Source organism: Eleutherodactylus coqui, chromosome 5, assembly GCF_035609145.1.
Source record: "Eleutherodactylus coqui strain aEleCoq1 chromosome 5, aEleCoq1.hap1, whole genome shotgun sequence".
NCBI lineage: Eukaryota > Metazoa > Chordata > Amphibia > Anura > Eleutherodactylidae > Eleutherodactylus > Eleutherodactylus coqui.
Window position 1 is genome coordinate 26,170,384 of NC_089841.1, and position 26,630 is coordinate 26,197,013.

At 44.2% G+C, this 26,630-nt stretch overlaps 1 protein-coding gene across 3 annotated transcripts in view; it reads left to right on the top strand.

Moving 5' to 3' along the window:
- LOC136627344 (zinc finger protein 345-like) overlaps positions 1-26,630 on the top strand; it is a 501,744-nt gene that overhangs the window by 117,470 nt on the left and 357,644 nt on the right. The window contains exons 1-5 of one of the 3 annotated variants that reach the window (XM_066602362.1): positions 14,581-14,890; positions 14,973-15,048; positions 15,143-15,240; positions 19,830-19,932; positions 23,088-25,035. The exons of 1 other annotated variant lie outside the window; for it this stretch is intronic. In XM_066602362.1, coding sequence (XP_066458459.1) covers positions 15,024-15,048; positions 15,143-15,240; positions 19,830-19,932; positions 23,088-24,772 — 1,911 coding nt within the window. In that variant the 5' untranslated portion in view covers positions 14,581-14,890; positions 14,973-15,023 and the 3' untranslated portion in view covers positions 24,773-25,035. Of the gene's footprint in view, positions 1-14,580; positions 14,891-14,972; positions 15,049-15,142; positions 15,241-19,829; positions 19,933-23,087; positions 25,038-26,630 lie in introns of those variants that run through there. One more of the 3 variants, XM_066602360.1, reaches the window with a different exon arrangement.

Sequence of the window (26,630 nt, forward strand, 5' to 3'; positions counted from 1 at the left end):
TCTCTTCTCTGCGTAATAGAAGCGTCTAGTGGTCAAAAAGCTCTACACAAGTGGTAGAAGAGGTCACTACACATAAAGAGCCTCTTTGAGACTTTTTATAGGCCAAGGGGGGAATCACTCTTGGGGTCTCATGTGATAAGACTGTTCATCTAATCACCACAACTCTCATCATTTACAGATCTGCCTGAGATGGAACTGCATGATGAGTTTCACAGCAAAATGCCAACTTCTCTCGGCAGGATTGTTTTTTTTGACAGAGTGTATACAGATCAATTAGGTATATTAAACCCCATAAGTATGGTACAGAAGAGAAAACTGTACCTTATGCAGCAGGGCAGATAGCAGGCTGCCAAGTGCAACAGCCATCCCCACTTACTGCAGTTTAAATGGAGATACCGCTTGTGTAGTACACACCCTGCTAGCGGCGCTATCACATATATCATGACCCCCGCACGTCTGATGTTACACTATAAGCCCACTGACCTGTAACCTCCATCACACTCAGCCGCGCATGCGCTCTCCGCCTCGCCTGAATGAGGCTGATGTCATCTGCTATGTCATTGTGGCGACTCCCAAATATGTCCCCTGTAGACCCCGAGCACAGACACCGCTCACTGAAGGAAAGACTACTTGCATATGAATCACCGGGCCATTTACCAGAAAAAAAAAGGGAATCTATATATGTAACCGGGGCAATTTGTCCTTCGCTGCCTCCTCCTATTAGATAAGGGCATGGAGGGACAGAGACCACTCCCCGTTGTCACATGCGAGTACCCAAGTCTTCCTAGATTGGGTGTAGTTTGATACAGAACAAAAAAGTCTTTCTTGTGGTGTCTGACTTTTGTAGAGTAAAAGGAACCCAAGAATTCATTGGTTATTGCTAATTAAGCTTCTTGTCTTCTTTCCATTAGCATGTAACTTGACCCTTTGTGTGCTGCCCAAAGACACCAAGAAATGTTGTTTTTTACTATAATGTGAATGCTGTAAAAAAAAGGAAAGAAAAATAAGTACAATTTTTTTTTAAATTCTGCCACAGCCGAAAAATTGTAATAGTTTTTGAATACATTATATAGTACCCATGAAAAATACAACCTGTCACACAAAAAACAAGTCCTCAGGTAATTAGGTCACTGGAAACATAAAATTAGGAAAGTGGAGAGGAAAAAATCAAAATGGGGGGTGAAGGGAAAGGGGTTAATATCTTCTCAAATGTTTCTATTTGTCTCCAGTAAATGTATTGTATACATAGCAATCTGTGTGGCTTTTATATTCTCTCATCTTCTGTTCATTCAGGTCCTGCAATATAAGATCCTCTGATGTCTTCTATGTAAGATATTTTTGCTGACCCATTCAGGATGGAGAAGGACAGAAACAAGATGGCAGAGAGTATAATAAATCTCACTGTAGAGATACTCTTCCAGCTTACTGGAGAGGTGAGAGATTCTGATGATGTCACATTACATCATTCTTATCTATGGTAATAACAGATGATGTCACTGGACAGGGGAGAGATTCTGATGATGTCACATTACATTATTCTTATCTATGGTATTAACAGATGTCACTGGAGAGGGGAGAGAGTCTGATGATGTCACATTACATTATTCTTATCTATGGTAATAACAGATGATGTCACTGGAGGGGGGAGAGATTCTGATGATGTCACATTACATCATTCTTATCTATGGTAATAACAGATGATGTCACTGGAGAGGGGAGAGATTCTGATGATGTCACATTACATCATTCTCATCTATGGTAATAGCAGATGATGTCACTGGAGGGGGGAGAGATTCTGATGTCACATTACATCATTCTTATCTATGGTAATAACAGATGATGTCACTGGAGAGAGGAGAGATTCTGATGATGTCACATTACATCATTCTTATCTATGGTAATAACAGATGATGTCGCTGTAGAGGTGATGGACTCTGGAAATGTCTGCAGTGATATTTTTTAATGTCTCCCCATATGCAGGATTACACAGTAGTGAAGAAGACCTTTAGTGATGGCTGTTGGGCCCCTGTCTGTGATGGATGGGGAAGACCCCTGAGCCCAATCATCGGGTCCCCACCCCACCCCCGTATACATGAGGACCTCAATATACAGAAGATTCTAGAAATCTCCAACAAGATAATTGAGCTGCTGACTGGAGAGGTGACGCTGCAGGGTTGCTGGGACATAATACAGTAACAGCACTGGAGGCTTCTGGGTGATGACTGTATATTGTGTTGTCAGGTTCCTATAAGGTGTCAGGATGTCGCTGTCTATTTCACCATGGAGGAGTGGGAGTATTTAGAAGGACACAAGGATCTGTACAAGGAGGCCATGATGGTGACCCGCCAGCCGCTCCAATCACCAGGTAATGGACATATTTAGCAGGATCGGAGCTGGGGGGGAAGTGGGGCATGTGCCCCTGGGGCTTTTAGGTTTGCTTGTTGGATTAGTAAAGCCACTCTCTACACAATTGTTGGAGAGGTGCCTTGGCCCATGCTACCCCCAAACTATCCCCACCAGCTCCTCCTCCACTTTGCATTTAGTGCTTGCAGGACCGGAGAAAGAGGGGATCTGGCATCACCGGTAACAACCTGCTAGGTTGTATCTATAGTGTCTCCTGCTTGGTGGGACTTGTGAGTGATGGTGGCTGATAAAATGTTGCTGTCTGCTTTTTACTGTTCTCTTAGTTTCATATTGGTAATTCGTAGAACCCCTCTAAATTGGTGAAGGGGTCACCAGTACGGCTATGGCTACATGTAGACTTTGGCCACATTGGAGTATAATGGTAGTCAGTATGGTATTGCAGTTTGCCGTGACCCTACAATTACATGAAGCCCAGGTAGTTTGGGCTTCTTGTGATTGTCAGGGCGGGGGGCAAACTATAAGCCACAATGCATTCACTATCACAGAAGTAGTGAATGAAAGTAAAGTCTTTACTACAGTTTCACATAAAGATCAATCACTGAGCTCTTTTAATAGCAGGGGACTGAGCACCGTTATGAGATACAGCCAGAGGGGCAGAGTGAAGCATATGACAGTTGCTTATGTTACTCAATGGCGAAGGGGTTGTTCGCAGATGGTACAGCTAGGTGTGATAGTTTTTGATATTGTTATCCTCGTTTTGTTTTTAAGGGAACGTTTATTGGGCATGTCTTACATCACAATACAGAACAAGGGAGAGTCATCAAGAATACTTCACAAAATTAAAACATTACAGTTTTCTCACTCCCTTCAGAGTTCATAGTACCCCCTTTTAGTTATTTTATTTTTTTAAACAGCTTTTGCCATTATAACAAAGGAGACCAAGACTCCTAGCCTGGGGAATCGTAACAAATAGAGCATGCAACTATAAACTAAACCCACAGCTCCAGTACCAATATTGTGTATACCTATTGTCCATGCGAGTCACAACAACCAATAGAGAAAAGACCTTCAGTTTTCCCAGAAAAGAAGCGTTAGTCAGACATGTCCAGCGCAGTATTGGGGCAGTCAACCCCCGGCCCCTATATCTTGGTGAACTTGGCAGGGCATCCACTAGCCATATATGTCAATTTATATAGAGGGGCAACACTGTTTAACTCACACAGCCAGGCTGCCCTAGTGGGTTTTTTGGGATGTTTCCAATTAAGTAATATTACCTTTTTAGCATAGAAAAAAAGCAATTTGTATGGGGTGCGTGCTGCCTCATCGACCGGAACGTCTTCCACAAGGACAAAGAAACAGACCTTAGGATGTACGATATGGGGTGGTCCCAGATGCTTGTAAAACATGACACTCCCAGAACATATGAATAGTTGTACCTGTATCCATCAAGCACCTTGGGCAGTCTAAACTAGGAGTCAAGTCCATACAGTTTAGATGGCTAGGAGTATAATAGACTATATGAATGAACTTGATTTGCATTAGCCTGTCTCTAACACTTACTAAGGGAGGCCCAGAGCCTGCCAAAAGGCCTCTCCGGTCATCTGAGTTCAGGTCCGGTATATCCAAGATCCATTTTTCAAGAGCCCTGTCTCCCAATGAAGCAAGGATATTAGCCATCTGTACCTACTGCTCCAGCTAAGTCAAGACAAGGGGGATACTCAGGCCCTCAAATTGGGCTCTGAGGTTGTGGCAAAGTTCAAAATACCTAAAAAGGGAGCTACTAGGGAGGCCAAAACATGTCTGCAATTGTAAAAAGGTACAAAAAACGCCACCGTGAACAACATCCGAGAGGGTAGTGATCCCATGGCCTCTTTAGAAGACTATATCAGGCATACATTGTATGAGGAGACCACTTGGCTGCCTCATCAGGTATCAAATGAAGGGTGGCATTCCAGATTTTGAGAGTCACCCACATGGACACAGTAATAAGCCTCTCAAACTTTGTTCTGAGCTCACCACTCTGCGCTCGGGTCTCACCACTGGGTTATAGTCGGTAAACAACAGCCACCACCCCACACATACCAATTGACTAGCCAGGTAGTAACAGTAGAAATGGGGAAGGGCCAACCCCCCTCCATCCTGGGCAGGCAGAGAGTCTCCAACTTTATTCTTGGGGTGGAGCCCCGCTATAATATGCGAAGGAGCATTTTATGGAGAACAGTAAAGAATCTTTTAGGGATCAGGATAAGGGCGTTCTGAAATATGTATAAAAATTTGGGTAATACTGTAACTTCATTTTAATTAAGTTTATACCATCAACTAGGGTCAATGGTAGTGAAGCCCCTCATGTTTCCATGTCTCTTGCCCAGTCCAAACATGGAGCAAGATTATCTGGGTAAAAATGGTCAGTAGATCTCCGCACCACTATTCCCAAATAGGTGATGCTATCTGTCCACTCTAGGGGGGCAGGGAGGGCTAGTGATGCTGCAGGGGCATCGATCGCCAACAGCCCGGTTTTATCCCAGTTAACAATTGAGAGCACTGACGCTTAAGAGGATTCTGGGTCTTACAGAAACAGAAGAGTATCATCTGTGTACAATGCCACCCGCTCTTCATGAGTTCTCAATTGGAACCCGTGACCGCCGTTGACGCTCGAATCTATATTGCAAGCTGCTTAATCGCGAAAGCAAAGAGGGCTGGGGACGGAGGACAGCCCTGACGCGTCCCTCTACCAAGGGAAAACTGCCTAGATTTATAGGTGTTCATCCGTAACCAGACCACCGGGAAATGATACAGCACCTCTAACCACTTTATAAAGGCTGTCCCGAACCCAAAACAAGCCATCACTTCCACAGATATCTCCACTCCACCGAGTCAAAGCCTTAGTCTAATCAATAAAGACCAAGGTACGCTTCCATCGGTTGGAATGCGACAGTGCGAGGTTAGTGAAAAGTCTTCTGACATTCATAGTTGTACACTTGCCTGGCATAAATCCTGACTGATCAGTGTGTACGATGTGACTAAGGGCCCAATTAAGATGCATTGCCAGAACCTTAGCCAGCATTTTAATATCGTTATTGAGTAAGGAATTAGGCCGGTACAAGCCACAGTCCCCTGGGTCCTTCCCAGGCTTGGCAATCAAGACTATCAAAGCTTCATGCATAGTTGGTGGCAGAACCCCCTTCCGAAGGATGCTATTGAATAAAACAAGGAGTTTCTGGGACTATAAAGTCTGCGGGTTTTTTTGTACCATTCCATGGGGAGCCCACTGAGACCCAGGGATTTCCTGTTTGGGAAAGACTAAATAGCTTCTACAATCTCCTCCTGCTCCATCCAGCATTTTCACATTAGTCTCGGGGAATGTCTGAAAAGTAATAGTGTCAAGGTAGGACTTCAGGGCTTCATCAAGGCAAACGAGTTGGGAGGTATACAGATTTGTGTAAAAGGCAACAAATACATTATTGATGAGCTCAGGGTCTGTGACCTTGGCCTTGGATGTATCACAGATTCCTAAATTGGGAGAATAACATTGTTCTTGCTGGCGAGGCAGGCTAAAAGTCGACCATTTTTATCCCCCTGATCAAAGACTCTATGCTGGGAGTGCAACAGTCTTTTCTTGGTATAATCAAGCAATAGTAACTTATATTCTCTCCCCAGACAGTTAAGTACAAAGTGATTTACCTCAGTGGGAGCCATAATATAACAAGTTTCGGCCTCTGAGAGACAATGCTCCAAGTCCTCCCTTGCTTGCTGCAGAGACTTTCTTTAAACTGGGATGGCCCCAGCAAAATACTGAAGGCTTTAAAGGCCTCCCAGACCATTCACCCGGATGCCGAAGCAGCGTTAAGTCCCCAGTGAATCTCCGCCTCCTGGTCAGTATAAGTGCAGACCTTCTGTTGGTCAAGCCAAAGGGGATTAAGTCTCCACAGGGGATGAGTGTCCCTCTTCCCCAAATTGAGGACCAGCTGTAGCGGTGAGTGGTCCGAAATGCCTTGGAATAATTAAAAGACGTCACGCACTAAAGGAAGATATTCCAGGGACCCGAAGCATAGGTCAATTCTAGAAAAAGAACTATGAGTCACTGAATGACAAGAGTATGCAATATCGTGTGGATGCTTCCAGTGTCACATCTCCTCCAGCAGATAAGCAGAAGCCCACGTAGACAACTGGGATCCCACCGGAGTCGTCTGCCGAAGATGGTCACATATTCGGTCCATTAGGTGGTTGAAATTTCCCATCACTATCAGTGGGGCTGCCTCTAGGAGTATCATAGCCATTATATCATGCAGCACCTGGATATCAGCTGGAGGTGGCAAATAAACATTGATTATGGTCAGAAGCTGTCCGTTAAAGAAGCCCTGCAATATAAGGAAGCAACAATTAGAGACAATATGCAGCTGGTTGAATGTGAACGTCACTAGTATGGTCATCCCCCTAGCATAGCTAGAGTATATGAAGTGATAGGCCGAGCCAACAAATGCACATTTGAGTGCCATTACTTTGGAGCCCTGCAAATGTGTTCCTGCAGAAGAACAATGCGGGGATAATAATTCCTAAGGAAATTGAGCACCAGTGATCTCTTTATCTTGGAATTAAGGCCTCTGACATTCCATGAAATCAGCTTAAGCTCATCAGCCATTGGGAACCCATAAAAAATTATATGAGAAGGTCACCTCTGTACAAATCATTTGTTTAACTGTGCATGGACAATCGCACTGTGGGTCAAACTTAAGATTTACTACTGTTATGAATGAACACCAACTTCCCTTCCTACCCAACCCATTCAACCCAATCGAGGAGAGGTTTGAATCCCATAACTATTACAATCAGAAGGGGGGGGGGGGCACAGGCCCACCAGACCGCCCCCTAAAGAAAAAACAAAATAATCAGCAAAAGGTTTGAAGGAGAAAAGAGAAGAAAAGAAAGAAGAAAAGAAAGAGAACTCCCCTGTCTGTCCCGAACATTTTGACATCCATAAACCCATATAGAAAACTGGAGATCACATATTCTGCAGCGTGCTAAGTAACTCAATAAAGGAGAAGGATGTGTTGAGCCACGGGGGAATAACTCAGTACAAAATAAAACAGTGGCCGTTCAGCTTCGGGGGGGCAAATGTCCCCCTCAGCAAAGGGGTCATACATAAGGCTACAGACCTTGTTGGTCAGAGTTTGGCATTGGGGTCAGTCGGTCAGTAGCCTAAAAAGGAAGGAGAGATTATACATTGCAAACAGTTGTTCCAATGTCCTTGTTATATAAACATGGAACAATCTCTGCATTAAAGTAGTATGAAGTCAAGTATTCTTCCAACATTAAGAAGGATTCTCCTTCCCCTCATAAGAGAGAGTAAATGCAAGGTTAATGGCATCAAGGAGTTATAAAAGTTACCAGTCTCACTCAGATATTTAAGGACAATCAGCATTTATTGGCGCTCTAGCCAAGCAATCACATCCTCCGGCCCATCAAAGAAGTGAGCCCGCTTGTCCTTGATGACCTTAAGCTTAGCCAGATACATCATTGCATATTCCAGCTGTTTAGTACGTAAGAGACGCTTTGCCTCCTTCCAGTGAATAGTTGGGAAAGATTCTCATGTGCTGTCCCTGTACTTTTAGGGGGTCCATTCTTCGGTTCAGTTCCAGCACTTTGTCTCTGTCCCTGTAATTTAGGAGTTTGGCTATAAGGGTGCGTGGAGGCACTCCTGGAGGTGGGGCTCTGGTTGGTATATGGTGCGCACGCAGAAGAGGGTAAAGAAGGAATTGGATCTGTAGACTTCCCTGAGGAATGATTCAAGGTATTCACAGGGTTGTCTCCCATTCACTCCCTCCGGAAAGCCGACCATCCTAATATTGCATCTGCAAGAGCGGTTTTCAAGGTCGTCGATCTTTACCTGTTGAGCAGAGGAGGTATATTTAAGCGCCTGTATTTGCGCCCTAAGCGGTGCGACTATGTCCTCCAGATCAGAGGCTCATGTCTCCACAGCAGTGGTGCGATCTCGCAGGTTGTGGACATCTGCTTGCAGCAGGCTGAAGTCTGACTGCAGGGCATCATGGCATCAATCTTCCCAGTCAGAGCAGATTGACAGTCTGTTATGGCCCTGGGTATGTCCACAATAGTTGGACTTGGGGTGGTGGGACCAGGGGGGGACCTCTCAGCTGAGCTGGATGCATGAGGTTGAGCTTCTTCCATGGCGCCAGATTTCACTCTATTGGTGATCTTTGTTTGTTTTGTAGGGGGAGCCATATAGGCGAAGGGTGTAATTAAAGTATAGAGAAACGTATTCAGAAGTAGAGACGTCACCTAGCCCGAGCTACTTTGTACCACAGAGCATTTCTCTCAAGACTTCCACCGCTACTTCATCACTGAGCTCCCGTGCCTAGCAGAGCACAGGGTGTGCATCATCGTGAGTTTGCCGCACTAGCAGCAATGCACTCCCCCATTTCTCATTTCAAGATCAGAACTTTGCAGCAGGGATATTGGGTAGAATGCTGTTTCAGCAAGAATCCACTAGGTGGCAGCAGAGTACAATAGCAGTCCTGCACACATTAGACAGCAGCTGTATATTGTTTCTCCCTCTGCTCCAGTGCATCTCTCCTGAACCCCAAGCTTCTGCCTAGGTGGGTGAATAAGAGGGGCTGCAGGTGGGTAGATGAGCGGGAGGGCAGACAGGTGGCTTCACTTGTGGTAGGATTATAGCGTTTATTAGTACACTTTTCTTGTTGCCTCCTGTAGGTTTCCGCCTCCCTCACTGTATGCCTTTCCTCTCCTTGTACTTTCCCCCCTCTCTTTCTCCTCTCCCCCTTCCCCTCTCAGGGCTAGTGGTGATGTCCGGCAGAGTCAGGTGTCAGCAGGGCTGTGCAGACAGCAGGGAGAGCCAGCACTGAAGTGCAAGGTCCTGGGGAGCGGGTCTGCAGGTCAGGAGCAGCCGGCAAAGTCTCTGTGGGGGCTGCTTGTCGCTCACCCGGCACTGTGGGAGTAGAGCAGAGGGAGCCGTGTAGTCCTGGGTCGGTCTCTCTCGCAGCCCAGGCAGCAGGAGGGTTGTAGTTGGGCTTTCACTGGGCGCAGGCACCCGACAACCAAGCCCAAGGATACCCTGGCTCCAGCAGGCCGCAGCAGGTCTCAGTCAGGGTCCGTCCACAGTAAGACCGCAGAAGGTCCTGAGAGGTCTAAACTGTTCGCCAAGGGCAGGGGAGACGGTACAGAAGCCGGCAGGCAGAGGGGCATTTTTCAAGCAGGATATTAGGGTTTTTCCCCAGTTAGATGGAGGAGCACTGCCCCACGGGTCTTGTCTCTCTGCCAGGCCACGCCCCCACAATTATTACCCTCATTTAGTGCTTGTATTTTACTCTATAGAACATATTAATAAAATTGTTTTACTGCAACATTTAGTGATTTACCTGCATTATTATTTGCTGTGATTTACTGAAAAATGTAAGCAACAGTGTGAGTTACCATCCATTATTAATCACTGGTGGGAGGGGTCAGCCAGCGGAAAGAAGGTTCAGATGGGGGACTATATGATGTTTTTGCCCTCGATGTAGGAAAACCTAGCTACGCCTCTGGTAATAAATATATTCTAGGACTATAAGCCACCCCTGACTATCGGACGCACCCCGGCCTTAGACAACAGAAAATAGGCAAAAATATTTTCTCTTAATGTCACTAACTTCCCCAGAGTAGTTTCACGTTTTTGGTGTTGTAGGGTAGACAGGGGGTTATTATTTTATTATAATAGTATTATAATCTGCAATAATAAAGGTGATGGGAGGGGAACAACAGAACGCCTGTCGGAATGAGCCCCATGTAGTCCTCCAGCACTGATGAAGTGCCCACATAAACCTTCTCTTTGGATGGCGGTCCTATGTTTGTAGCCAGAAGTTCTAATAAATGCTTGTTTTTATCTTCAGTGATGCTGGAGGAGCACAAACTGGTATATATCCTCCTGCACACTTGTACGCTCACTCCTGCCATCTCTGTGCACTGGGAGTTCACTGTGACACTGGACGCCTGCATTCCTGACCTATTGTAGCAGTGATGTCCTCTGTCTACTTACTCTGCATTCACTTGTACATCATCTCTCAGTGGTAGCCCCCCTCCCCAGTAATGCTTCAGCTCCAATAACTGCACATTATTACACTGCATGGCTTCCTCCCATGACTTGTATGCCCTGTCTATAAGCCTTGTGTCAGTGTCGCAGATTGCCTGTGTTCCGGGGATGGAGACGGGATTCAGCAGACTGAGTGAGGAAAGAGGAATAAGAAGGATAGAGAGAAGGGTGCAGGCAGTACCTGCGGGGGGCTAGGGTCAGTCACTCAAGGGTTACTCAGTGACAGCTCTCCTCTGGGGTCTACGAGGGGGGAGACGCGTTATCACTGCTCTGTGCTTGGCTGTACGTGGGACAGGGAAGGGGGAGACCATCAGATTATAAGGTGCAGGGAGACTTCAGGAAGATGGATGCTTGTAATAATATGTCTTATGGTCAGAAGAATCTGGTAATCATGTCTTATTATCTGTATGTGAAGAAATGACTTCAGTGTCTGTCTGTGTTTCCTGCAGTTCCATCCAGTAAGAGAAGCCCACCAGAGAGATGTCCCCATCCTCTTCTTCCACAGGACCATCAGGTAGGTGGAGATGTTCCTCTGATCTGTAGAAGGCTGTGAAGCTCTTGTCTTCAGTCTTATTAGGTGTCTTTTACTTGTGTGATGAGGCCGGTGGAGATGGCAGGATTACCGCTGACCAGAGACATTACATCTTGTCTGGATCTTCTCCAAGTTTTCTGGCGGTGGAGACTGCTGGTGGGAATAAGGAGCCAACAGGTTGGATTTATATCTATCTGCTCCTTTATTTCCCCGAGACAAGCAGCGGATGTGTCTGGTAGATGCTGATCTCTGAGAAGACAACAGCTATATGCAGAAGATAGCGGTCCCGCTTGTCTTCTGCATACACAGTGAGCCTTATGCAAAGTGAACGCTCAAAACTGTCACTCAAACTGCCAGTTGAGCGCATTTTGTACGTTCATCTTGCCGTGTAAGAGTGGCTTTATACGAGCGTGTTTTTGTGCGTACATAGGTGCGCACCCATGTATGTGCAAAAACTTGCATGAATGCAGGTCTGTGCAGGTCCGCCGCTGCCGGCGGCTCCATCGAAAACAATATTCTGCTGCCACCCCTGCATTCTTTTTCAGGGAAGGGCTTTACATATAAGCCCTTCCCTGAAAAACATAAATTTTAGTGTAAAAAAAAACCTATATATATATATATACACACTAACCTGTCCGCCACTGCCGTGACCCCCGCGGGGATGAAGAACACATTTGCTGCATACGGCAAATGTTTCCTTCATCCCCACTAGTCATCCCCGAATGAATGACGGGCGAGAGCTGCCAGTGATTGGCTGAACATTTTAAATCCCCGCATGCTGATAGATCAGCACCACAGTGCAGGGGGCAGCAGGAGAAGACATAGCTGAGCCCCGGCAGCTGAAGCAAGGTGAATATGAATTTTTTTTGCTTTTTTAAACCACTTTTACTGGATTTTCAGGGAAGGGCTTATATTTAAGGCCCTTCCCTGAAATCAATTGCCGGTAGCAAAATCCTCTACCGCAGCTGTGATGTGTGACAGCTGCGATAGAGAATTCCTCTGCTGCATCTGTCACAGATGTGGCAGATGTAGCAGCAGGGAATTCTTTTAACTAGCGTGGATGAAGGAAACATCTGCCGCATGCAGCAGATGTGTTCTTCATCCCCACGGGGGTCACGGCAGCGGCGGAGAGGTAAGTATGTATATATATATATATATATATATATATATATTATTTTATTTATTTTTTTTTACACTAAAATTTTTCTTTTTCAGGGAAGGGCTTATATGTTAGGCTCTTCCCTGAAAAATTGTTTAGTGGTGCCGGCAAACTATTGTCTTCACATGCCAGGCCCCGAAGCAAATGTTATGCTTCAAGCGGTCAAGAACAAGATGATGTAGCAAACTGAGAGCCTGAGAGTAAGAAGACATGTTATTAATATAATGCACCACAGTAAGATTGTCTGTCCAGAAGTATAGCTTTTTGGATTCCAGTTGATCACCCCCAAATCTCCACTGCTGTGACAAGAAGAAAGATTTCCAATAGAGTGAGGGTTTTACATATATCTGCTCTTGCCAACAGTCAGGCCGACTCCCAGCACAACATTCACTCCCAAAAATGACCCAAAGTCCCATGGAGCTTGCAGAGTTTGTAAATAAGGACAGTTCAGAATTAGAAAATTCTGGAGCCTTTGCATAGGTACATCCATTGTAATGCGTCAAAAATCTCCTCCAGCCCCTCCTTACCAAAGTCTGCATTTAAGGACCTCGTTAAACTCATTCTGTGCTCTGGAATTTTCGCGGCCCGGGTGGCAAAAGAGAGCCGCCAGGAAAGAGACCACTGCATGGTCATAGCTCGGCAAGCAAAAATCAACAAGCTATGAAGCGCTGTAGCTGACGGAGCTGAAAAGAAGGTCATCTAGATAGGTTTGAGATGGGATCCTACTCTGCTATACAGTAGCTAACCACTCCAAAAAAAAGCTCAAAGTAATGACATGAGATTGAACATTCCATGGGAAGACCTGTGTCATAGTACCGTGTTTCTCCGAAAATAAGACACTGTCTTATATTAATTTTTGCCCCAAAAAGGGCACAGTGTCTTATTTTTTTTTTTTGGGGGGGGGGGGGGGGGGGGGCTTATACTCACCTGGTTTCAATAAAGAGGCCAGAGCGGGGAGGGAAACAGTTTTGTACACCAAAGACGTATAATGTGCTTGAAATATGTTTGAAATTTGTAAAAGAAAAAGTTGAAAAAGTTCAATAAAAAAATACTTAATCAAAAAAAAAAAAAGAGGCCAGAGCGGGCACTAAGTAGCAGAGTGGAGGCCTCTGCATACTGAACAGTCATACTTGTACTTACACAAGCCAAAAAACTTGGTATCCTTCGTAGAATAACCAGCATGCTTCAGGCCATCAATTGGCCACTGATCTGGGATGGGGAATTTCCCGCCCCAGAAGTGGATGCCATTGGGGCGTCATCAAATGAAGCAACAAATCTGTGGCCTTTTCACTCCACAAGATATCAGGGACAGAACACCAAACGCCAGCGGAACTCCTCCTTGTACCTCCACCCAGCCATAAGTTTTATAAGTGTTATATATAGAATCCATGTAAATGAAAAGTTCCCCACAGCGTTTCGGATGTTGCTGGCCCATGATGCAGCCAAAAACTGAAAAGGCCCAGATCTTCTTACTGACCTCCTTTTCTACATGAGCCCCAAGGGATCTAATCCCACAGAAAAAAAGTGGGATTAGAAAATAAATATGTTTATATATGGAAGGGGGGGGGGGCTTTAATTTCTAGACCAACGCTTTAAAGAATGGAAGGAAACATTTTGAATCCCTACTGCTCTGAGATCTGAGGAATGATTAGGCACCCAGCTTTTAGCTGGAACGTTTTCATGTACACCAAACCAGAATTATGCAGCCTAGGGAGGAAGGGAACCGCCATCTGTCCATTCATCATTATGCATGAATGGGGTCAATGAAAGAAAGAAAAAAATATGTTTTCAATACAGAAAGTGGCCATATACTTATTTATATACTGATACAAGAGGGCAGGCATATACACTACCTATCCCCCAACATGCAGATAGCCAGACTGCTAAACTGAGTAGCAAGTAACATATGTGAAGGGCACTGATGAGAATCCACTCACAAACTCTGCTTATATTGAGGGGTGGGGCTGCTTAGTGCTTATTCCTGCACAAAAAAGTAAATACAGGGTGTTGTTGAATGCAGCGAGTTGCCCTGAACCCCACAGGTGAACCACGCTGACACTAACTGCCTGGGCTCCCCCAGCATTCAAAGCCACACTGCATGTTACTGATAAATATGAGGCATTGATTAATATTTTGGCCAAAATACATGAGCCCACAACCCAGCATCAAGGGTCCTCAAGTGCTAGGGTAGTAATAATACCAAATACATCTGGCTGCAAATTACAAATAGTTGTCAGAGAGTTACAGAGTAACATTTCACACGACTTCTCCAACCATCTGCTGACTTTTACAATATTTGTCTCACAGCTTTTGTATCAGGATGAAGATCTGACCAATATTAATACTACAGAAAGAAATGCAAGGGGTGATCAGCGGTGTAAAGAGGAGATTCCTACAGCTAACCGCCCAGGTGAGTAGTAACCACTAAATACAGCAGAAGAGCGCTGACTGTTTCTTCCTGGAAGAGTGGGAGTTTTCTGAGGTACACCAGGATGTGTACGAGGACACCATGATGAAGGACAACCACCTCTCGTGGTAAGAGGAGACCTCTCTTAATTATAGAGGAAAGCAGGTATGAGAGTTACCTAGATTTACTCATGATCACATATATAATGTATTCAGTCTCTGGTTATTTCCTATAGATGGATCTAGTAGGGGAAACCCACCAGAGAGATGTTCCAGCCATCCATATTCTCAGGACAATCAAGAGGAAAATGTCCCAGAGAACCAGCAGGTAGATGACGCTGATGTCTCACTAGAATCTGACCATAAACTGATGGAACCAAGGATTATTTTACATTTTGTCTCTTGTTTAGTGTGAAAATCTGATTGATCTTAAGGTTGAGGTTAAAGATGAAGTAGAAGAGATGGATATAATGGCTGATTATCAGTGTAAGGAGGGGAGACGTCACTGAAGGTCACCTAGAGCCCATCATCTGCTCATCACATGCAGATAATCTATTCTGTGACTGTGTGTTTCCTACAGATGGACTCATGGAGAGAAACCCACCAGAGAAATGTCCCAGCCGTCTATATTCCCAGAACTGTCCAGAAGAAAAGCCAAGTGTCCCAGAGAACCATCAGGTAGATGAAGCTGAGATTACCTCAAATCCTCTATAGATGGTAATGCAGCTTTCTACTAAACTTCTTTACGCTCTTTTTATGATGGCTATGGTAGGTAAAGGTTACAAACATTGGCTGGTTTCATGAAAGATAGTATTGCACTTCCACCTGTTTGGACATCCAATTGACAACTGAGATTTAGTGCGGAACAAATCTAAAGTTCTGCAGTGTAAATCACAGACTAACTGCACATTTCCAATCAGCTGGTGCTAAAGCTAACAGAATATTGTCATGCACTGAAGGAGGCATTGAGTCAGTTGTTATATTCATAGAGTTGCAATCAAAATTATTCAACCCCCATTGTAGATAGGTTTATTAGCAAAATTTACTAACTTTTTTTTGCAATCAAACAAGAGCGATGCAAATAATAGAACTAAAATAACAAGTGGTTGGCCACCTGCAGACAGCCGAGTCCGAACTCACTGCGAGAATTCTCGCAGCGGGACCAGACCCGAGCCTCTGCAGGGACGAGCGCAGCACTCACCTCTCCCGTGGCTCCAGTTCTTTGATGTGCCAGCTTCTGGCCAGCTGGCACATGCGGAGAGCAGAGCCGTTGGCCAGGGAGTGACATTTCTGTGTGGGGCTCTGCGAGACCCGCACAAAAATAGAGCATGCCGCAATTTGTTTTCCATGCGTGATTTCGCACGGACAAATCACGGCCGTCTACCTAGGATTGCATTTTCCAATGCAATCCTATGGCAGTGGCCACGGGCGGAAATTCTGCCGGAAATCCCGCCACTGAATTTCCATCCGTGTGCAGGAGGCCATTCTCCAACTTCTCCACAAAATGACACATTTGCAGTCTAACTGCTGTTTTAGAATTATTCATCCCTGAATAGTATTCCTCACAACAGCACGCATGTGGGAATCAGTTGTTGTCTCAAACACACCGGATACAACTAATCAAGGGCTTCATTGGTTGCATCAGGTGTGCTTGAGAGAAAATACATCAAATACCTGTACGGGCAAGAGCTTTGCTGGCTGACGTTTCATTACATCTCAGAAATACGGATAAGTCAATAGACTCATCCAGAAAGTTAAAAGAAACAATCATTGCCTTGTTCAAACAAGAAAAATGATGCAAAAAAATACAAGAGAGATAAACAGCAGTGTCTGAGCTCCACGGAGGGGTCAGTGTACTGACAGCTATGGGGTACAGCCATTATAAAGGTGGGGCATTTCGGATGACAGGTCTTCACACATACAGTCCAAATTAGCTTTCAATGATTGTCCCACGCAAATAATCCCACCAAGTGTCAGAAAGCAGGAAGAGCGGCAACGGAGATACCCAGAGCCACAGGACCTCGGTCACACAAATGTAGAAAATCACAAAGGGGAAAAAAATCCTGCGTTACTGTATATGCTTGGCAAAAGAGTGTATGGAAAAGAAAAACTTACTTCACAGGGGAGGCTTGGATGCCACCAAGTCCCCGAAGTCCGGATCAGCAGATAAAAGATCCCTTCAGGACGATGGAGATGACCTCCAGTTGTTTATTTCACAAGTGTAAGGTATACAGCAAAAATAAACAATAATAAAAAACAAACAAAAAAAGTTGGGGAGGGGAAGTAGCCTGGCAGCGCGTTTTGAAGGTTTCTAATTACCTTCTATTTCAAACAGCTCTTTAAGGGAGTTTCAAAGACATTTATACAGGTTTGTAGATACAGTACAAGCATGATGCCTCAGAGGTGTGTTCACTTACCCATTTGACTAGGTCAGTTAGGTCGATTAGATGAGTAGCTTCCATGCTTCCTATTATAATTGATTCCATAAGTTTTTTAGATTCTCCCCTCAACTTTGTTTGTTTTTTATTATTTATGTTTGTTGTATACCTTGCACTTGTGAAATAAATGAATGGAAGTCATCTGCATCATCCTGAGGGGATCTCTTGGCTGCCTGTCCACGGGCGTTGCACCACCCAGGAGCAGGAGCCGGCAGACGGATCTCCGTTGTCAGCCTATTTGACAGATAGGCTGACCGCGGAGAATCGCTGGCCCTGAGTGGAGAATCGCAGTGGTTCTCTGCTCGTGGGCAGAGGGGCTGCGCTCTCCATGGCAACGATACGGAGAGCGGTCACTGCGTTCCCCGCGGCCAGATTAACGCCGCGGGGAACACAATTTAAACCCACCCGTGGACAGGCAGCCTTATCTGCTGATCCAGACTGGGGGTTCATGGTGGCATTCAGGCACCCCCTGTCAAGTAATTTTCAGTAATTTAAAGTGTTTTTCATACACCCTTTTGCCAAGCATTTACAGTAGTGCAGCAATTTTCTCCACTTTGTGATTTTCTAAAAAAAAATACAAATGCGCTAAATGCTCAAGGTTAAAGGAACACTGGCTACACTATCCAGACATGGCAGAAACAGTAAGCTATCACCGGCTGCCACCAGATTTTTCGCTATCAAAATGTGTTTATTCAGAATTTTAAACATACAAGTTTGCAAGTGGTTGACATGCATAAAAGGCAATAACTGTCCCGAAGCCTGGTTGGCAGTACAGTAAAGGGGTGCGATTGTCCGATGCGGTGGAGACTCCTGTCGCCGCAACAGGAAAATGTAAAATAACTCCAGACTTCAGGGCTTAACTTCAACAGTTAATTATTATCGAAAACAACAACAGTCTCTTGCAGACTATTAAACCATGTTTGTGACTTGTGTGAAATTAACCTTAAAAGGCATGTGGGAGTCGGATCATCTAAGAGTGAACCTCGACTCAACATGGATGTGGTGTGTCATGAGGTAGAAAGGTGGTGTGTGTGAAGGTGTAATGTGGGGGTTAACATCAGTGAGAGTGATTGAGTAGAACTTAAGTAAATTGGGGAGAAGGGGGGTGACTGTGTAGTAGAGGAGAGGGGAGGTGGGTGAGGAAGAAGAAGGTAAGGGGGGGGGAGGGGGGGGGGAAGTAGCGTCCCGGGTAGGGCCCTTAGTGGGTTCCCTGTCGTCTATCAAGTGGGTAATACCCCGTGTTCAAGCCATTGCTTGAACTTGTCAGAATTTCGAAACGTCATCCATACCTCCCACACATCGTAGTATTTCAGCCATTTGTCGTCATCTTTGGCTCTCAGCTCTTCCATATATCGGATATCATCTAGGGCAGCTGTCCAGCTCAGGCGTGTCGGCATCGTCTGGGACTTCCAGAGTCGGGGGATCACTGTTCTCATAGCTAGAAGGAAGAATCTTAAGATATCCCTCTTACTGGCAGCGATGGAGCCTGGCAGGACCGAGAGGAGCGCAATCTCAGAAGAGAGAGTCAGTGAGCTTCTTTTCAGTACATTGTACAGGGCTTGTATCTCTAACCACAGACCTCTAATCCCAGGGCAGGACCACCAAATATGCGTGAGCGTTCCTGTTTCTTTCAGGCATCTCCAGCAGTTGGCTGTGGTGCCAGGGTATATTTTGGCTAGTAGTGACGGTGTGCGATACCATCTCATAATGAGCTTATAATTTAGCTCGTGGTGTCTGCCCGAGACTGACATTCTGTGGGTCAGACTGACGCCCCTAGCCCAGTCCTCGTCGGGCAAGGGTCGCCCTAGCTCTCTCTCCCAGGCTCCACGGCAACCTCTTACTAAGTCCCGGGCTCCCCGGGCTACCAGCATGTTATAGACCACGGAGATCAGTCCCCTCGACTTACGGGGGTCCGCACATAGCTTCTCAAAAGGAGTAGGCGGGGTAGACAGATCTGAGGCTCTGCTCTGCGTTCTGATAAAGTGGCTTAGCTGCATGTATTGAAACCACGCACCCGCTACGGCTCCCCCCTCCTCCATCAACGAGCTCAGTGGCCTAATTCCTTCCTCTCCTAGTATGTCGTGTATTCTTGGCAGATGGACTCCTAGGTTACTCAGGAGTGCCAGGCCCCCTATCCCAAGAGGGAACTCCGGATTTCCCACAAGAGGGGTCCAGGGACCAGGAGTAGATATCAGCCCGTTATTGCTCGCGAAGTTGTCCCATATTCGTAGAAGTGAGTTCAGAAATGGCGACACTCTGATCCCCCTTCTACCCAGTCCGCCCCTGAGCCAAAAGAGACCCTGAGCTTGGAATGGGGCAGAGCTCTGCTCCATTTCGACCCATAATTTAGTTTGCCCTCTATGCATGAGGTCCAGGACGGTCTTACCTATTACGGCCCTATGGTAAAGCAACATGTCTGGCAAGCCCAGCCCGCCATTTTCTTTTTTCTGGGTGAGAAGTTTGTAACTCAACCGAGGTCTGGACCCGCCCCATACTGCCACCAGATTTTTGAGGAGGCAGTTGGTCAAAAACCCTTGATTGGCTGCAAAAGACCAGCAGCAAGATCTGGTGGCAGCAGCACTGGGGTTCCCTTTTATATAGTAAGATATACTGAAAACTGAAGGTCTTCAAACCTGAACTCCAACACGTCCATCTCTACTCACCCAAAAGCACGACGCCTTTAATGAGAGCTTACAAGAAAATAGTGAGTATAACAATACCAAATACATTGGGCTTTTAATTACAAATAGTTGTCAGAGAATTACAGAGTAAAACCTTCCACACGACTTCTCCAACCGGCTGCTGACTTTTACAATATTTGTCTCACAGCTTTTGTATCAGGATGAAGATCTGACCAATATTAATACTACTGAGACAAGTGTGAGGGGCGATCAGCGGTGTAAAGAGGGGATTCCTACAGGTAACCGCCCAGGTGAGTAGTAACCACTAAATACAGCACAGAGGAGTCACAGATTCTCCTCGGTCAGCGGCTGCTGATAGTTATGTAGATTTATAAGCTCTGGGATCTGTCAGTTTCCGCTGTATATTCCCCCATTCAGCTGGAGTACGAACTAAATATGGATGACATGTGATACCGTTATAGGTGATAACACATGATGGGCATTTACGGCACGGACATGAAACACCCCTATGTGAGCGGGAACTACTATTCATTATATGATGTCTATACTGATGAGGGAGAAATGGTTTTCCAGCTCCGGTACTAAGGGTCCTTTTACACTTTACACTCTAGATCTGATGTAACCAGCGCTGATCGGTAGGCAGGTCGGTCGCTGCTGGTTTACTTTTTGTTTTACACGGGCCAAGAATCGCTGCTATGAGAACGAATGATCTTTAGTCTGATGGCTGATGCACATAGGCCGGCTGGTCATCTCCTCGGTAATATGGAGAGACGTAAAGCTGAAAATCATGCATCAGCTGATAATCGAGCGTTCACTAGTATGTGAGCTGAGGGCTGTCCCTTTTTTATGACCTGACAATCGGCTGTGCAATGTTCATGTCTGATAATCAGGCCATGTAAAAGGACTTTGAAGAACTATTATTCCTGTGACTCATATCACGTTGCTGTGTGCGAACACAATACCGAAAATGGAAACAAGGACCCCGACATACAATCTAGAACATGGAGATACAGACATATACATTAACTGATATACCCGGCTTCGCCTGAGTCAATTTGACACAGGTGTTTATGTGGTCTTCACAAGGAAAATGTTATGAAGTCATCGTTAGTTTAGAGAAACCGGGGAATAAAATATGTATACACATAGAAGAGCATTAGGCTGTCTCCCTCTCTCCGCCTCTGGGCGGAGGCTTCTGTTTTAACCCCTTCCCGCTCCAGGACGTACCGTTACGTCCTGGGAGCCTGGTACTTCCCGCAACAGGAAGTACCAGTACGTCCTGGGGATAGCGCAGGATCACATAAGATCCCGCGCTATCCCGCAGCGGGAGCCGGCTGTCACTCACAGCCGGCGTCCCGCTGCAACAGCGGGGGGGGGCATCAGAGATGCGCCGCCCCGCTGTTAACCCCTTCCCTGCCGCGATCTAAGTAGATCGCGGCAGGGAAAGACTTCACAGAGGGATCGCGATCCCTCTGTGTCTCCGGCCGGCTTTCGCGATGTCATCGCGAGAGCCCGGCTTGTCGCCATGGCAACAGGACGCCAGACACTGGCGTCCTGTATTGCCTGTGCCTATAATCGCTGTATAGGCGATAAGGCATGGGAGAGCAGTAGCTCTGCCATGCCTTATCACAGCGATCATAGGCATACTGCTGCAAGTCCCTCAGAGGGACTCAAATAGTGTAAAAAAAAAAAAAAAAATGTAAAAAAAAAGAAAAATGTAAAAAAAAATGTAAAAAAAACCCTTTTTTTATGCTTTTTCTAATATTAGCATAAAAAAAGGGGAAAAAAATGAAAACCCCACATATTGGGTATTGACGCGTCCGTAACGACGTGTACAAAAAGTTGAACACACTTTTCATTTTCTACGACAAAAAGCGTAAAAAAAAAAGCTAAAAAACAGAGGCAAAATGCTAATTTTTAGCATTTTGCCTCCCAAAAAGTGCAATAAAAGTAATCAAAAAAGCCGTACATTCACCAAAATGGTACCAATAAAAACTACAGCTCGCCTCGCAAAAAATAAGCCCTCATAGAGCTCCGTACATTAAAAAAAAAAAGTTACAGGACTTTGACTGCAGCTATAGAGAAAAAAAAAAGATTTCCAAAAAAAAGGGGGTTTTATTGCAAAAAAGTGTAAAAAAATATAACAATTTTGGTATCGTTGTAACCGTACCGACCCGCAGAAAAAATTTTGTGTGTCATTTATGCTGCATGATTAACGCTGTAAAAAAAAAGAAAAAGAAATCTATGGCAGAATTGATGCGTTTTCTCTCCCTGTTATCATAAAAAAAATGTTTTAAAATTTTACGATATTGTCTACGTACCCAAAAGTGGCACCGATAAAAACTACAGCTCGCCACGCAAAAAACAAGCCCTTATACGGCCGCGTCCACGGAAAAATAAAAAAGTTATGGCTTTTGAAAAATGGAGATGGAAAAATACGAAAAAATCACTTGGTCCTCAACGCCAAAATAGGCCATGTCATTAAGGGGTTAAAGTCTGGCAGTGACTGCAATTACTTCCAGTTATTGGTTACCCTCAGGTTGCTAGCTAGTCTGCATCTGTAGGTCTCCTGCCTCTGTCAGCTTGTCTGCCAGGTTGTTTCATCTGCCTCAGTACTATCAGTATTGTTTTGTGCTGGTATTTATCATCTGCCTGTCCTGTTGGCATTCTACCCATTTCATCTAGGTACGCCAGCGTTCCTTCTCGGTCCCTAGATAGCGTAGGGACCACCGCCCAGTTGCCCGCCTAGGGTTAGCCAGGAGTGGAGGCAAGTAGGCAGGGACAGGGGTTGCAGGTAAGATCCAGGGCAACCCAGGCTGGCGTATCAAGGGTAGTATACCGTAACACTTTCACTATCTTATATTCGTAAGCGTTAAGAATTTCCTAATAAGTACTAGTCCCACTTATGAATGACAGGTGTTTCTGTATTATGGGTGGGTCTTTTCTATGCTTTTGGTATATCCATTGCTGACATGTAATCATCTTATTACATGTTTATCAGGAGTCTACATAGGGGGAGGTTCAATGCTATGTTTATCGTTTTTTTTGTATTTGTACATTTATACATTTGCACTTTGTTAAGAAAATATTACATGTAGTGTTTTTTTTTCTCTATATTTTATATGATTATTGTGATCCTACCTACAGTATGATTGATTTTCTTTCTGCAGTCCCGACAGGTGATTTACAAGTATTCTGTGTTTGTATAATAAATAGCATGTAGTTCTTACTCCATTCATTTGCCCTGTAATTTAAAATATAGTGGAGTGATATGCAATACTGATTTGTTTGGCATTTCTACTAAATACTGATTTTACTGTTCCATGGATAACCTGTAGTATTTTTATACACTAATGACTTGTTATTTGTATAGAAATGTTATAAAATATCAGTATCAATTATAAGATTTACAGTAGTAATAAATAATCACATATATTCTTGGCAGATGACGGTACCAGGAGCTTAGATGGACATCTGATATCTGTAAATTTTAAAGCAGAGGATTGTGATATCACACAGGATATATATGAAGAACCTGATATTATCCCAGATATCCTCTCAGTCCTTCACAGCAAAGATCCATCATCTGATGCTCTCATACAGGTCCCATCTTCTGATTCATCACAGAATAATAAGCAGAAGAAAAGTCACAGAAGGGGAGAACATCAAAGAGCTCACACAGCAGAGAAGCCGTATTCATGTTCAGAATGTGGGAAATGTTTTACTCAGAAATCAAATTTAATTCAACATCAGAGGAGTCACACAGGGGAAAAACCTTATTCTTGCACAGAATGTGGAAAATGTTTTACTCAGAAATCAAACTGTATTCAACATCAGCGAATTCACACAAAGAAGAAGCCATTTTCATGTTCAGAATGTGGGAAACATTTTGGTGTTAAAGCAAATCTTCTTGTACACCAAAGAATTCATACAGGGGAAAGGCCATTTTCATGTTCAGAATGTGGGAAATGTTTTTCAGAGAAGTCACATCTTGTTACACATCAGAGAAGTCACACAGGAGAGAAGCCATTTTCTTGTTCAGAATGTGGGAAATGCTTTGCAGAGAAATCAGTCCTTGTTAAACATCAGAGAACTCACACCGGAGAGAAGCCATTTTCATGTTCAGAATGTGGGAAATGTTTTGCTGGGAAATCAATTCTTGTTCAGCACCAGAGAATTCATACAGTAGAGAAGCAATTCTCATGTACAGAATGTGGGAAATGTTTTACCCAAAAAGCAGCTCTTGCTACACATCAGAGATTTCACACAGGAGAGAAACCATTTTCATGTTCAGAATGTGGGAAATGTTTTGCAGAGAAATCAGTTCTTGTAAAACATAAGAGAAGTCATACAGGAGAAAAGCCATATTCATGTTCAGAATGTGAAAAATGTTTTACAGACAAATCATATCTTGTTACACATCGGAGAATTCATACAGGAGAGAAGCCGTTTTCATGTACAGAATGTGGGAAATGTTTTGCAGAGAAAACAATTCTTGTTCAGCATCAGAGAATTCACACAAGAGAGAAGCCGTTTTCTTGTTCAGAATGTGGAAAATGTTTTACAGAGAAATCAAAGCTTGTTCAGCATCAGAGATTTCACACAGGGGAGAAGCCGTTTGCATGTTCAGAATGTGCGAAATGTTTTGCAGAGAAATCCATTCTTGTTCAGCATCAGAGAATTCACACAGGAGAAAAGCCGTTTTCTTGTCCAGAATGTGGGAAATGTTTTAGCCAGAAAACATCTCTTGTTTCACATCAGAGAAATCACCCAGGGGAAAAGCCATTTTCATGTTCAGAATGTGGGGAACGTTTTACTTTGAAATCACATCTGGCTAAACATCAGAGAATTCACACAGGGGAGAAGCCGTTTGCATGTTCAGAATGTGGGAAATGTTTTGCAGAGAAATCAATTCTTGTTATACATCAGAGAATTCACACAGGAGAGAAGCCATTTTCTTGTCCAGAATGTGGAAAATGTTTTATCCAGAAAACATCTCTAATTTCACATCAGAGAAGCCACACAGGAGAGAAGCCGTTTTCTTGTTTTATATGTGGAAAATGTTTTACCCGAAAAACATCTCTTGTTGTACATCAAAGAGCTCACACAGGGGAGAAACCATTTTTTTAAACCTGTTTTGTCACATTGCAAAAAAAAAAAAGAAAGAAAGCAAAATGTCCTGTACAAAGAAAGAGAAGCAATTGAGAGCACTAAGTGATGAATAATAAATATATGTAATTGCTGATAATTATCTGTTATCCAGAAACAAATATAATCCAGATAACCCGCCTTTATATCAGCCGTGTACATAGAATATTTCACACTGATACATATAACTGCGTCTCTAAACTTGTTTCTAACTGTTCATAAAAGTTTACTTGTGTAACTTACATGTTTGTGTTTGGGCCAATCTTTCTTCTTCCTTTAGATGATGTTTCCACCACTGAGCCCAGCAAGGGCGTCTCCCCTCCATCTCATCACTATAGGGTCATATACTAGGAAGAGTCGCACACAGTAATATACAGCTGTGATCACATGGGAAAGGTTCTACAACTTCAGTGTAACATATCAGACTTTATTTATACAGGACTATACAACTTGGGGCGCACAGACCGATAAAACCAACCCCCTACATGTTTCACACTCAGATGAGCTATTTACACACCAGATTTCAGTAGAGCCAAGAGTTTTATACATAAGTGACAACTTGGGAAATCTGCTGCGACATAATAGTCCATATCAGGGTGCAAACATTTACAGATCAGGTAGATACTGCCAACAGGAATACATGAGATCTTACTTAGACTTCAAGCCTAACAGAACCTGGGCACACATCTCCGTAATCCAGTAAGACTCACGTAGGAAAGGTTTTCTGTGCCAATCACCTCCCTGAGAGGGAGGATTACAACCTTTAATCGCTAAAATGTATAAAGAAGATGTATTGAATGAATGGTTTGGGGTAAAATCTTGTGACGTGTCATTCAGGCAATATGTGTTAGTTATACATTTTTGCTCCTGGGGAGGTGATTGTAAGTATATACAAAATGAATTTCTGTGCATTTCTATAAGAATTAATGATATAATCATGCTAGTTATGGAGCGCACGGAGCGTTCCACTTAAGCTATTGAAAGCCGGCACTATTGAATGCCGTAACAGCGCTATGAATGGAACGCTCGTTGCGTTTCATCTAAGGACCTGCAAGAAACGTCTTACTTCACATGCAACGTATGTGCGTCACTGATGTCCTGCGACACAACCTGGAAGATGACGTCACAGTGGGAGTCCGACAACCTGCGTCTCTTCAGTCATGTGAGTGATCAGTATTTTAAATAAATGTATGTTATAATTTGGCATAATAATGCTTGAGAAAGACGCATAATGCGTCAAAACGTGTTGCATATTGTTTTTTATGGATATCAATAAATCTTATTGCTGAGCAGCAACTGCTATAGCCTTACTCCCACTAAGAAGTGCTGAGGATTTTTTATTTTTTCTACTTAAAATATATAAATAAGATCTATTAAATGAATGATTTGGGATGAAATGTGGTCATTCAGGCAACATGTGTTGTTATACATTTTATCTCCTGGGGAGGTGATCGGCACAGGAAACGTTTGGTATGTGAGACTAAATGTTTAGGTTTTTTTTTTGTTTTTTTTTTAATTGTAAGAAAAATTCAATACTTACCAATATTTACAAGAACTATGACTGTAACAAGGAGACACCTGCTCCATCTAGAGGAGAAGGTTTCTACACAACATAAAATGGGGTTCTTTACTGTAAGAGCAGTGAGACGATGAAATTCTCTGCCTGATGATGTGATGATGCTCACTAGAAGAGTAGAAGAGGGGCCTGGATACCTGTCTTGAGTGCAACAAGATTACCGGTTATAGTCACCAGTTTACTTCAGAGGGGTCGTGATCCCGGGATTATTCTGACTGACAGACTCAAGAGTTGGAAGAAATGTTCTCACTAAAAAGAGGAAAA